Source organism: Arvicanthis niloticus, chromosome 22, assembly GCF_011762505.2.
Source record: "Arvicanthis niloticus isolate mArvNil1 chromosome 22, mArvNil1.pat.X, whole genome shotgun sequence".
Lineage (NCBI taxonomy): Eukaryota > Metazoa > Chordata > Mammalia > Rodentia > Muridae > Arvicanthis > Arvicanthis niloticus.
The window spans coordinates 51,291,249-51,305,324 of NC_133429.1; the positions used below are offsets into that span (position 1 = coordinate 51,291,249).

The window sequence follows — 14,076 nt, forward strand, 5'->3', positions numbered from 1 at the left end:
TGGGAGAGGAGGCCCTTGGTCCTGTGGAAGCTTCTTGCCCAGTAGGAAATGAGACTCTAATGCTTCAGTATTAATCAAAGGCTTTATATGTTTGGTAATGCTCAATAACAATATGCCCATACAATTAAAGGAGTTTCCCACTGAGCTAACCTAAATATAAGTTGTTACCCAGGACTGCTCTCCATACCTGCATGACTCTTCATTCTCCTACATCTCTGCTCTCTCCCCCTCGCCTTGCTCCACCCTTCCTTTTCCTCTCCCTCTCCTTAATCCTCCCACCTTAGCTCTTCCTACAGTAAGATATGCTAGTTCATTGTGGTAGAAAGCCAAGATGGCAGGTACATAAGCTTCCATGGATTCTCCTGTCTTTACTTCCTACTTTCCATAGGAACACCATGATTAGAGTGGGTTACCTCACACTACCATAACCACCTTCACATGGGTGCTGGGTATTAGAACTCAAGCCTTCACATTTTCATATCAAGCACTTTACTCTTGGCACTGAGCCTTATCCTCAACTCCTTAGATTAGCTAGCAAAAATAACATTCTGGAGACATCCACAAGTAAAGACACTTGTTATCTAAGCCTGGGACCTGAATTTTATCTCTAGACTCTACATAAAGGTGGAAGATGAGAAACAGCTCCACAAACCTGTCCTCTGAGAGCCACATATAGCTATCACACATATAGCTGTAGTACCCACACCCATATGCAAACACACACATATCATTTACATATATATACATTGAGTAATTAACTTTTAAAAATAAAATTAAAGCATTATTATTACAGAATAAAACTAAGCACTATTTTAAACCCATGACATTTATTCACCTCATAAAAAACTGATAACACAGAAAATGAGTCCTAAATCGTTTACAGCTGATATAACAAGAGTTAATTATAAGAAACTGGACTAGGTTTTCTTTTAATTAGAATCTATGCTTCCCTTGCAGTTTCGTGTAAGTGATTTCGATACTTTAAGTCTCCAAAGGCCCTGTTCCCACAAATGATTAATTAGTTATCTCTGAGCCTGGGTCACCAAGGACTCTTATGTTTATTTTCCATAGACATGGCAAACTAAAAATACATATCAGTCTTGGTAACAGACTTTCTGAGCAAAGAGTTCAGAAAATCATCTTTTCCCAAACCACCATTCATTCCTTCGAACTTATTTTTCAGGGCTGGAAAAAGTAGGAGAATTTATTTTCTTATGATGGTACTGTATAATCAATGAGAAAGTTGACCCAAATGATTAAAAACAGAAAATGTAAACCCCCATGCATTCAAAGATTTTTTTTTACACATGACTAGATTTAATCAATGGCCAACAGGCATTATTTTACATTATATTTACAAGAATCATGTGGTTAAAAAACTAAGAGTGGAAGGCTGTGAACAGCTGCCAGAAATGTGAGTATGATAAAATCTGTCCTTTCAACTATAAGTTCTTTTTTGATACTCGGGTCCCATGTATTTTTAGTTAAAAAGTCTTCACAGAGTGTATTAAAATTAAGGATGGAAACTACAATATAGTAGTAATTTAAACACCACTTTAGAGTGTTTTGTTATTGGATATGGCATAGGCATTAATAAAGTTATAATAAGCAAAAATGAAAACTGAGGCTGTATCTCAGTAGTTCTTGCATAACTTAAGCAAGTCCTTGGTTAATAAAAGAAAAATGCAACAAGGAATAAGGGGTCATCTAAAAACTGGATAATTTGAGAACTGTAGAAAATATCTGCATGCAGTTCTCTAGAAATTTGTGAAATTGTGGACTGGGGAACAGAAATAGAACTGGGAACAAAGAACATTGGAGGAAGATTCCTGATAGGTAAACCAAGTGCTTGTCTCAGAATGAAACCTGCAGAAAAGGTTTAGCAATCACAATATACTGGCTTGATCAGAAGATACAAAATGGAATAGAATTAGGTATGTACATCAAGTATTTCATTTTTGGACTTGTGTTCCAGGTTTACACGGTTATGACTGATAAGAGAAATAATCATTTTTAAAGATTAAATGATTAAGATTAATAGTGTTATGTTGACAAATAATACAAAGGACTGCATAAAGGCATCAGCAAGAAAAACAAGTGCCTCAAACTTACAAAGAAAGGTGACAGATAAAACACATTTGCATTCTCAAGGTAACCTGTGAAAGAGTGGTATGAATGTTGTGTGATTAAAACACACACTCTACTTACAAAGTCCCTAAATTGAAACAAATTTCATACTGTTTAAATAATTTTGCTATAAATTTTAAACATAAATAATGGAGAAAATGTGACTTTGGTATATTGACAACTGAACATATTAACAGGAAAACAAAAGTATTATATATCAGCATGCTGAAATAATTCAAGTGTATCTGCAAATCACAAATATTCCATATTTAGTGTTTCAGTGTGGAATATGTATGAATAATAACATCACTTCCATATCAAGACCTAAAACTGAAGTTGAGGTATTTTTGAAGATAGGCTTAACAGTTAAATATGACTTTTTTTACTTAATGATATTGATGGTGATATTTTCAGTGCATTCCAAAATTGAACACTAAAAGCAATTGTGATGATTTTTGTCAAATATGTCTTATATATAACATTATTATACTATGCAATAAATCTTCCCTCAAGACATTTCCTTTTTTTAATCCCATGATAGGATAATGATGTACTTTTATACTGAAAATTAATATGAAGTAATGTAGTAATAAGTAAGGAAGAAGTTGTTTAAAGAGAATATGAATTTTGTAATTATGATACTATATTCCAAAATATTAGATCACAAATAGAAAGCTTATAGCAACCTGAACCTGAACCTGAACCTAAACCTGTCTGTGAGTTTTACAACTAACAAAACCTGAAGAAACACATGAACAGGCCAAAGAAATTGCAAGATTTCACTTCAGGATTCAGACTCTAAGGAGGAAATTAGTCTCACAAAGCATTAGCATCAACTCAAAATGATTGGGAAAACATGAACCCAAAGAGCAATTGATTAAAATCAGTAATGAATTAAGAATCAAATGCAAAAAGATGGAAGCACCCACAACATTTTCAAATGTGTAGAGAAGGCAGTTTGATTTTCTAAATCTATCCAGAAAAGAACAAACACTGTAATTCCTAAGCAACCAATGTGTTTGTGTTTGCAAACAGAATGTGTATATATATGTAAGTTGGATATCATAATATTTCCCCAGTTAATCCCTACTCCTGGACAGATATCTCTCAATTTTAAATGCAGACTGGATAGAGGTAACAACTTAATTATGAGAAACCACACAGTAACATTCATCCTACTGGGACTGACAGATGATCCACAACTGAAAACTCTGATCTTCATCTTTCTGTTTCTCACTTACATGCTGAGTATGACTGGGAACCTTATGATCATTTCCCTCACCTTTGTAGATTCACAGCTAAAGACTGCTATGTACTTTTTCCTACAAAATTTCTCCTTCCTAGAAATCTCATTTATAACTGCTTGCATTCCCAGATACTTATACAACATCTCAACAGGTGACAAGACAATTACATATAACAACTGTGTCATTCAAATATTTTTTACTGATCTTTTTGTTGTGACAGAATTTTTCCTGCTAGCCATCATGTCCTATGACCGATATGTAGCTATCTGCAAACCCCTGCATTATATCACCATCATGAGCAGCAGGATTTGTACAAGACTTATTCTCTGTTGCTGGGCAGCTGGCTTGATTGTGATCCTGCCACCACTTAGCCTGGGTCTCAAACTGGAATTCTGTGACTCTAATGTTATTGACCATTTTGTCTGTGATGCATACCCCCTCCTAAAAATCTCATGCACAGAAACATGGCTCATAGAGCAGATACTGATAGTTTCTGCAGTGTTGACATTTATCATGACCCTTCTGTGTGTAAGCCTTTCCTATGTATACATAATCAAGACCATTCTAAGATTTCCTTCTGCCCATCAGAGGAAAAGGGCCTTTTCTACCTGTTCTTCCCACATGATTGTGGTTTCCATCACCTATGGCAGCTGCATCTTCATCTATGTCAAACCTTCAGCAAAGGACTCAATGGCTATCAACAAGGGTGTGGTGATTCTCAACACTTCCATTGCTCCCATGTTGAACCCATTCATTTATACCTTGAGGAACAAACAAGTCAAGCAGGCCTTAAATAACTCAGTCAAAAGAATTGCACTGTTCTTCAGGAAGTAGGGAAATTGACTACTATAGGAAGTCAACTTTTTAATAAAAAAATATATGTTATCCACATTGTTACATATTTTTATCCTTAGCTTTCTAACTGGAAAAACTCATCATATTTAAATGTCTCAATCATTATATATGAATCACTTTCAGTAAATAAAAATATGTCTTCACATAAAAAATATTAAACAGGTAATGATCAAGCAATATCAGTGAATAATTGTGTTTATTGTCTATTCTAACTTCAGCTTTCATGAGGAAAGCACCATGATAAGTTCTACCTATTTCTTCATATCCTTAGAGAACTGTTTCAGGAATTTCCTTGAGGGTGGTAAAATGTTTGTATGCACAGGTTCCTTACATTAAATGGCTCAGTAATCCCATATACCTACGTCCATTCTCTTGCATACATTAAATCATCTCCAGATTTCTGAAAGTGCAGAACACATGGTAAATTCTATGTAAATAGATATCATGTCCAGGGACTTATTACCTCAGTTTGAGCATATTCATTATATATGTAAATTTTTGTTAAAGTTTCTCACCCTTTAGTTGACTCCTGCATAACCTGTATTTAAGGAGCTACCTCTGGTACATTATTGTTTACTCTAAACAATAAAGTAAGAAAAAATGCATTTAGAACAACAGATTTAATATTAAAATACTATTTAAATCTTGATTTAGTAATATTTTAATGCTTTCATCTTTACACTGTAATGACAATGGTAGTATATAATCTATTACTTTGTGATTTGAAGTAATAAATACAAATTATGCTTTATCTTGTGTTTAATGTAGAATTTGATGCCTTACTAAACTATATCTGCCAGAAAGATATCCTAATATACAACTTAAGAAAACTGTGCATAGCTAGTAGTAATATTGTTTCATTATTAAAAACTAAAAAATGGTGAGGGGGCTTAAAAAAAAATGTGGAGATTGGAGAGACGGATCTACATGTAAGAGCACTGGCTACTTTTCCAGAAACCCCAGATTTTATATATAAATGCATCCATTGACACTGGGCTCTAACAATAGGTTGATCTCTACATTTTGATCAGTTGTGGGTTTTCTATAATCTTCTCCTTTTGTTGCAAAAAGAGGTTTACTTGATAAGCAGTAAAAGCTACACTTGACCTATGAATATAGGGGAAAGTACATATGTCTCATAAATGTACATTTATTTCACAAAAGGAAGTCAGTGTGAGGAGTTAACTTTGACTATCTTCTTGCTTGTGATTAATCACAAATGAGTCTGTTGACATCTGTCTTTCTTTTTAATTAAGACATGCATTTGTTCATTATACCCTGGCAAGTTCCTCTGTTTACAAATACATCCTTGAGAAACTGACCTAGCCTAAAGGAAATGGGCTTAGTCAAACATAGATACTGTGTACCACAAACTTGCCATGTAAGGATTTGTGCTTACTGTTCATCTTTCTGGAATTGGTCATGCTTTGTGTTGGTTGCCTTTAAAAGACATTGAGGAAACACACTTGCTCTCTAACATGGTATTAACCAGCAACCCTCCCAAACCTGTCTCTTGCATCTTCTTTTTGCCTTTAGTATAGTCATCCACATTCCCCCAGTCATGGTTCCAAAGTTGACTGACTGGCTGGCTCCAGGAGAATGGTGTCCAGGTGAGGCTCAACTATGGCAGACACAGTTTTTTTAAAAACTCAAAACAAAGAATAAAACACCCCAAATGTTTAAGAGATGAAGAATGGGCAGGAGAGATGGCATACTCAGTTGTTAGAGGGCATACTGCTTTAATGGAGCACCTTAGTTGGCTTCCCCACACCCATACTGAGAGGCTTACAGTGGTTTGTAACTCCAACTCTGTGGAAGAGCATTAGCTTGTTTTAAGACCCTAGGCTCAATACTAAGTATTGCAAAGCAACAATAATAAAACTGTAAAATGGAGTACATGTGACTTAGGGTTTGAATCAATCATTTTTTCCTGGAATCTTCATCATGTGATTAGTTTATGAATTGAAAAAAGGGGGATTTTTTTTTCATTAATGCTTGAAGATCATGTAGGTAGAAGAGAACATGTCTTGCCTATACTTAATCCAACACTGATGATATACAGTTCATAGCAATGAGTCTGCTAGGATGAGCAGATGTTTTTTATGAAGCAAATCTGTTTTATTTTAGAGTCTTTTTCTGGCTTTTAGGTCCTTCCCCCCCCCCCCCGCCCCCTCAATGAAATTCCTTCCTTCTTTCTCCATGCCTTCTCAGTCTCTTTTTTAATTAATTTAATTTATTTTTTTTACTTATTCACATTACATCCTGCACACTGCTCCATTCTCGGTCAGGTCATCCCCTCCCACAATCCCTCCCCCACTTTCCCTCCCCTTGGTGCCTCCCCCCCCACTCCCCCCCCCCACACCCTGGCACTTCATGTCTGGGCAAAACCAGGTGCTTCCTCTCCTACTGAGGCTAGAAAAGATAGCCCATCTAGAAGAACATATTCCACATACAGGCAATAATTTGGGGATAGTTCCTGTTCCAGTTGTTCAAGACCCACATGAAAACCAAGTTGCACCTCTGCTACATGTGTGTTGGGAGGCCTAGGTCCAGCCCGTGTATGTTCTTGGGTTGGTGTTCAGACTCTGAGACCCCCTATGGGTCCACCAGGTTAGCTGACTCTTTTGGTCTTCCTATGGAGTTCCTATCCCTTTTGAGGCCTACAATCCTTCCTCCATTAGGAACTCTTCCACAAGTATCCCCAAGCTCTATCCACTGTTCAGTTGTGGGTGTCTGTATCTATCTGAGTCAGTTGCTTGGTAGAGCCTCTCAGAGGGCAAAATACCCTTGTCTGTAGGCATAACATAATATTATTATTAGTGTCAAGGATTGGTGCTAGCCCATAGAATGGGTCTCAAGTTGGGCTGGCCATTGATTGGTTATTTATCCAGTCTCTGCTCCATCACCCAGGCCTGCATTTCTTGTAGATAGGGCAAAGACACTTGGTCAACTATGTTCATAGCAGCTTTATACATAATAGCCAGACACTGAAATCAACCTAGATGTCCCTCAACTGAAGAATGAATAAAGAAAATGTGGTTCATTTACACAATGGCATACTGGTAAGCTATTAAAAACAAGGACTTCATGAATTTTGCAGGCAATTGGATGGAACTAGGAAATATCATCCTGAGTGAGGTAACCCATTCCCCCAAAAGACATGCATGGTATGGACTCATTGATAAGTGGATATTAACCATAAAATACAGAATATCCATGATATACTCCATAGACACAAAAAAGGTAAATAAGAATGAAAGTCCAAGGAAGGATGCTTGGACCATGCTTAGATATGGAAACAAAATAATAATAGAAGGCAGAGGGAGGGAGGGAAGTGGGTAAGATAGGGGAGCATGAGGGGAATTGGGGATGGTGGCAGGTGTGTGGAGAGACAGGAGAGACCCAGTGGCATGAAAAATGAGTGATAATAAGCAGCTTCCAAGGGTGGGTTGGTTGAGGTGGGGGAAATCTTTAGGAAGTCTCAGAGTCCTGAGATGGAGATGTCTCCTGGAAGTCAATCGGGTGATCTTAGCTGAGATGCCTAATAGTGGGGACATGGAACCTGAAGGTGCTACCTTCTGTAGCCAGGCAGTGGAAGGATAAGTGCATCAACATTCCAAGAAAACTTTTGACCCAAAACTGTTTTTTTTTTTTTTAAAATGCAGACACAAAAATGTAGCATTGACTGAAGAAATGGCCAACCAATAACCAGCCCAACCTCAAACTTATTCCATAGGCAGGCACCAAACCCTGACATTATTAATGATACTCTGTTATTCTTGCAGACAGAAGCCTAGCATAACTGTCCTCTGAGAGGATCTGTCTGGCAGCTGACTGAAATAGACGTTTACCCACAACCAAACATTGGATAGAGGTTGGGGATTGTTATGGAAGAGATGGAGGAAGGATTGAAGGCCCTGAAAGGGATGGAAACTCTACAGGAGGACCAACAGAGTCAACTAACCTGGATCTCTTAGAGCTCTCAGAGACTGAGCCACCAGTCAAAGAACACATGGGCTGGAATGAAGCCCCGATACATATGTAGCAGACATTCAGCTCATTATCCATGTGGACCCCAACAACTGGAGTGGAGGCTACCCTTAAAGCCGTAGCATGATTGTGGTACCTGTTCCTCAACAGGGCTTCCTTGGGAGAGTGTGTGCCTAATCTGGTAGAAACCTGAGGCATCATGGTAGGAAATTACCCAACAGGTCCCACTCTCTCAAAAGAGAAGGGGAGAGGAGATGGGAGAGGATCTCTCTGAGAGGGTGACTGGGAGAGAGCAGCACTTGGGGTGTAAATAAATAAATAAATAAATAAATAAATAAATAAATATTGAAATGCCATATATTTTCTAACATTTATTATTCTTTCTTAATTTTGCCTTTTTGTCAGACTACAGTCATGGTCTATAACAAATGCAGGAGAGATGTTTGAGATAATGTGAATGGATGTTATAGAGTCAGTGTTCATGATTGTCAAGTTATTTCAAATACTCATACATAATGGACGCTAATAGGACAGAAAGATGAAGATAATATTACTTTATCCAAACCTATTTCCAACACTGACATCATTCACTGAGTCACGAGTGTGACAATGTATAGGATATAACTTCAAAGTGGTTTTCATGGAGATCTGTATGCTGGCACATCAATATAACATACGATGCTCCCAACTCAGGAAAGGAGAAACCAGAAAGCAATTTGTCTCTTTTGTTTCCAATTTGGTGTGGCTCAGTGAGAGGATTTTTATGAAGAGGTTTGAAGTGGGAGTGTAATATAACAGCAGTTCTTTGCACAGAGAGTGAAGAACTTATATGACATTCATGGTGGTTTCTGAAAAAATATTTATCTTTATTATATGTATCTGAATGTTTTGCCTGCACCTATGTCTGTATTCTATGTGCATGTAATGCCTTCAAAGGCAAAAGAAGACATCAGATGATGGTGAGCCATCATGTAGGTCCTGGGAGGCAAACACATGTCCTCTGCAAAAGCAACATGTTTTCTTAACTACTAAGCTAAGTTTTCCCCAGTGTTTTTATTTCCCCAGAAAAGTACAACAGACAAGATTCTATATCAAATCAACATCTGGAACCAACTATAATATGAGAAACCTCAAAATTTTAGGTGGAGCAGAAAAATCCAAAAATATAGTACAAAATGAGGGATTTTTTTTTATAAGAAATTCCAGAAGAGAGAATCCTATCAATGTGACTGAAAATTTTTATCTATAGACATTTGATTTAATTTCATATTAATTGATGTAGGAGGTATCAGAGAAATTACTGGAGGGAGGAAGGAGTGAGGAAGCTGGGAAAAGAATAAGTTGACAGAGAACATGAGACTTTAAGCATAGTTAATAGATGACATAATTGGAAATTATTTTTCCCCTTTCATTCATGTTCCAGCAGCACACTATTTTTGTCTAAATCTTAATTCACTGTTGTGAGAAGAATACAGTCGGTGAAGCACCTGCTTGAAAGCATCCTTTACCTGCTGGTTCCTTAGAGTGTAAATGAAAGGGTTTAGCAAAGGAGCCACAGAGGTGTTGAGAACAGAGACACCTTTATTTAAAGCCACCCTCTCCTTGGCTGATGTTTTCATGTACATGAAGATACAACTCCCATAAGTAATGGAGACAACAACCATGTGTGAGGAGCAGGTGGAAAAGGCCTTTTTCCTCTGTTGAGCTGAAGGGAACTTTAGGATTGTTTTGATGATAAGTGTGTAGGAGAGAATCACTAAGAACAAGGTGATGACAAGTGTCACAACAGCTATTACAAAAGCCATCAATTCTATTAACCGTGTGTCTGTGCAAGACAGCTGCAGGAGAGGAGAAGTGTCACACAGGAAGTGGTCTATTGTTTTGGAATCACAGAAATCCAGTTTGAGTCCCAACATCAAAGGGGGTAAGATGACTAAGAACCCAGTCACCCAGCAGCTGAGGACCAGTATGTGGCTCACTTTGCTATTCATTATGATGGGGTAGTGCAGTGGTCTGCAGATGGCTACATAGCGGTCATAGGACATGGCAGCCAGGAGGTAGAACTCTGTGACTAGTAATAGAAAAAAGAAGAAGAATTGAGCTGCACAAGCATTGTAGGAAATTGTTCTGTCTCCAGTGAGAATGCTCATTAAGAACCGTGGAATACAGGCAGTGGTGAATGCAATTTCTAAGAAGGAGAAATTCCGAAGGAAAAAGTACATTGGAGTCTTTAGGTGGGGATCCAGCAGGGTTAGGAGAATGATCACTAAGTTCCCCATCAAGCTCAAGATGTAATTGAAAAACAGAAACAGGAAAATCAGAATTTGTAGCTGAGGGTCATCTGTCAGTCCAAGTAAAATGAACACAATCTCCACAGACTGGTTCTTCATTTCCTTTTCTTTTCCTAGTAAATCTACAGAAAACAAAATAATGTAAATCATAAGATATAAAATAAAAAATAAAAAGAAATATAGAAGAAAACTCCAAACAACTAATATCATATATTTACATATGAAAGTTTTTTATTGCTTTATAATCATAGCAAGGTTCATTTTCAGTATAACTAATTTCAGTATTTTATTTATAAAATAAAAATATTTAATGAGTTTAGATTTTGTTTCATGAACGTATCTTACACCTCATTAGTATGTATTTTAATTTCCCATTTTTGTGGAAAAAAAAAAACCCACCAAGACTAAAAGTAACATGGTAAAGGGTTGACATTAGAGCTTACAAGTCGTCTATCAGGGAGGGACTCCAGGGTCAGAACTCAAAGAAGAAACTTGGCAGCAGGGACTGGTGCAGAGGCCATGGAGGAGTGCTGTTTACTTGCGGACTTGTTCTTTTGGCGATCTCAGACTGCTCCCAGGACCACCCTACCACGTCAACTATCAGTCAAGGAAATGAAACAGGCTTCTGTCTGTTAGGGACATTTTCTCAGTTGAAGTTCCTTCTTCCCAAATGACTATGGCTTGTGTCAGTATCACATAAGGCTAGACAGACTCAGAATCTTACTTAACTCAAAGTTGACTGGGTCCTTTTGTTCCATTTACAGGAAGCGTGTCAGTTATGTCAAATAGTCCCTTAATTGAAGGTTCACCTGTGCCTGTCTTTCCAGTAATTTGCTTAAGTAAAATATTCAGGTGGTGTGTAGTATTTGAAAATTTCTCAAATACATCTGTTGATTAAGTTGCCACTTCAGTAATACAATATTTATAGTGAACGGTGATGTTCCCAGTAGCCATAGTAACTCCTAATTTAGATATACACATATAGGGCATTTCTAAGAAAGAAAATCTCTAAAGAAGAAAACACATAAGACTGTAGTATGAGATTCTATCAAGGTGTGTGTGGTGATAATCAGAGTTCACTTCCTAGAAAATAACTGGGAAACATGAATATCACATCGATTACTAACTGAGTCACCAGTTGAACTTGCTACCCTAAACTCTCTTACTGATAGGATTTCTCAAACTATCCTCTGATTCGTGACAGTTTTGAATAGAGAAAAATATCTGTGTGAAAAAAGGAATAACTATCATTTAATCTATGAATATAAAGCCAATGTGAAAATATGAGTAATTTTCATTTTAAACTAATTGTGCAAGACAAATACCTTATATTTATGGACTATTTTGATTCAATATTAAATCTTTATATATTCTATTCATTTTATAGCCATATAAGCATAGGAAATTTTGAAAAGAATGTAATAATTATTTTTGAATAATTAGAAAACACTAAAGCTTAAAAAATGCGGGTCCTATAGGAAGTGAAGTTTTAATTTTCTGGTTAGTTTTAGGAACTGTATCACAGAACCATGTGACCTATGAACAACAGTCTGTATCTAGAAATGAATATATACTCTCAAAGTAATAAATCTAGTATGCCAGTTAGTTCGTTGATACTACTTTATCCAGTCAATAAAAGATTAGCATATCTGATTCATGAGTGACTTTGTTTTATGGCTACTAACACTGGTGTTCAGGTAATTCCACTTTAAAAAGCGATGCTGAATCCATTTACTTTTTATTTAAAGCTTCTGGGTTGTCTGTGGTTCCACATCCTAGTTATGAAGTTCTTTCATTATGAGCACTTTTGGTAATACTTTTACAGAGAGCAACATACCTTTTTCTCACTTTTGCTGTATTGATACAGTGCAATGTGTAGTGATATGAAATGCCTGGTAAGCTACTGAATAAAAGAGAAACATGTAAATATTTTAAGACATACTAAGAAAAGATGGAGTGATATGATATGAATAACATCAAATGTAAAGTATTGTGGCTCGCATTCAGTAACTGGAACTGTATTCAGAAGTTATGATCTTAAAATTGTTCTATTTCCTAAAAGCTTTTCTGGAAGATTTTATTCAAATTCTATTTAAAAGTGAACTTAGAAATCATTTATTAAATAACCAGTGACATCTCTAGAAATAACTTTCACTAGAGTTTTAAACAACCATAATATAATTATTTAAACCATTTGAAATAGAAAATAGATAAGATAATATGTTCTGCATTGTGGCTGCTAATAGAATTATTTCCAAACTATGAGGTACAAATTATTCTTTAACACATTACAAAAGCAAAAAAAAAAAAAAAACCCACCCATAAAATAACCAGAGGGTAATTGAAAAATCAATGTTAATTTCTTTGGTGTATACAGAAATATACAGAAGGAGATATATGAGAATTTGGGTATTTAGATGGTTTGTAAAGGAACTGAAGACTTGAGATAGGATATTTTAGGCAGATAAAGCAGCTTTGGAACAAAGAAAACTTAATATCTCACACAGTCTTTGCTTGGAAAAATACTCACTATTCTCTTATATATTTATGTTTTATTGAACCATAAACCATTGAAAGGAACACTGCCATGATTATCAAAATTCTTTAGGACATGCAGATGTTATAAAACAATATATCAGAAAAATATCATTTATAAAACTTTACATTGGTAACACTGATATAAATGTTTAATTATATTATACTTAAAGTAAATTTTCCTCACATGAGATTATTGATTTTTTGTTCTGCTTTAACAACTACACACACCATATATCTTCATAATATGTATGCATTATAAGGGAAAACTACACAAATCACATTATGCATTATATGGTTCACAGGTCAAGAAATACAATTGCATTTAGTTTTGTGGGATCTTATGAATATCACATACATTTAAAAGGTTTTCTAATGTTAAAACATTTTTGTAATCACTTACAATTTTCCCTTTATGAGTCAACATAAGATGATATTAAAACACTAACCCCTTATTAGTTTCACAGCTTTCTTCAATTGAACATGTAAATTCTGTCAAATTTGTGCTTTCATACCCCAGTTATTATCTTGGTGAACAGACAATGGATGGACCATTCCTTCTTCCTCATTCTATTCTAAAATAAATGGCAGATTTGCTTATCTGTATGTTGTCTTAGAGATATTAATTTGGACTAATCTAATGAATGTTCATGAAATTTGTAATTCTAAAAGTACTACAGTTAATTTATTTAAAGTATATAAAATCCTGTTAAATGTAAAATATACCATAACATGGAAACTCCCCATCTCTGAAATAATGAAGAATTTATGCTCCTGTTTCCTATAGGAAAATATTTAATAAGAACAAACAATTCTCAGGGTAACTAGACCTAACACCATCATTTCCTTAGGGATGGCAAGTTTGATGCAGAAGTGCTGTCTATAAAAATAAACATGAACATAAAAACTCATTGTATACCAGTTAACTCTAAGATAAATGTGTTATTATACAAAAATCCTGATTCACCTTGGCTTGTATGCCAAGAAACATTTACTGTCAATCACAGGACCATGTCAACACTTGGAGGCAC

The 14,076-nt window shown here is 35.8% G+C and overlaps 2 protein-coding genes across 2 annotated transcripts; one reads left to right on the plus strand and one right to left on the minus strand.

Moving 5' to 3' along the window:
• The first annotated feature begins 2,501 nt into the window (after positions 1-2,501).
• On the plus strand, positions 2,502-5,025 carry LOC143435746 (olfactory receptor 6C2-like). The gene has a single exon (XM_076919202.1). It carries the CDS (start codon positions 3,141-3,143, stop codon positions 4,206-4,208), a length of 1,068 nt encoding a protein of 355 aa, XP_076775317.1. The 5' UTR covers positions 2,502-3,140; the 3' UTR covers positions 4,209-5,025.
• A 3,552-nt stretch (positions 5,026-8,577) lies between these two features.
• On the minus strand, positions 8,578-12,416 carry LOC143436430 (olfactory receptor 6C6-like). Its single transcript, XM_076920797.1, has 2 exons — positions 12,348-12,416; positions 8,578-10,632 (listed from the first exon to the last, which is right to left on the minus strand). Exon 2 carries the CDS (start codon positions 10,607-10,609, stop codon positions 9,650-9,652), a length of 960 nt encoding a protein of 319 aa, XP_076776912.1. The 5' UTR covers positions 10,610-10,632; positions 12,348-12,416; the 3' UTR covers positions 8,578-9,649.
• Positions 12,417-14,076: the final 1,660 nt, after the last annotated feature.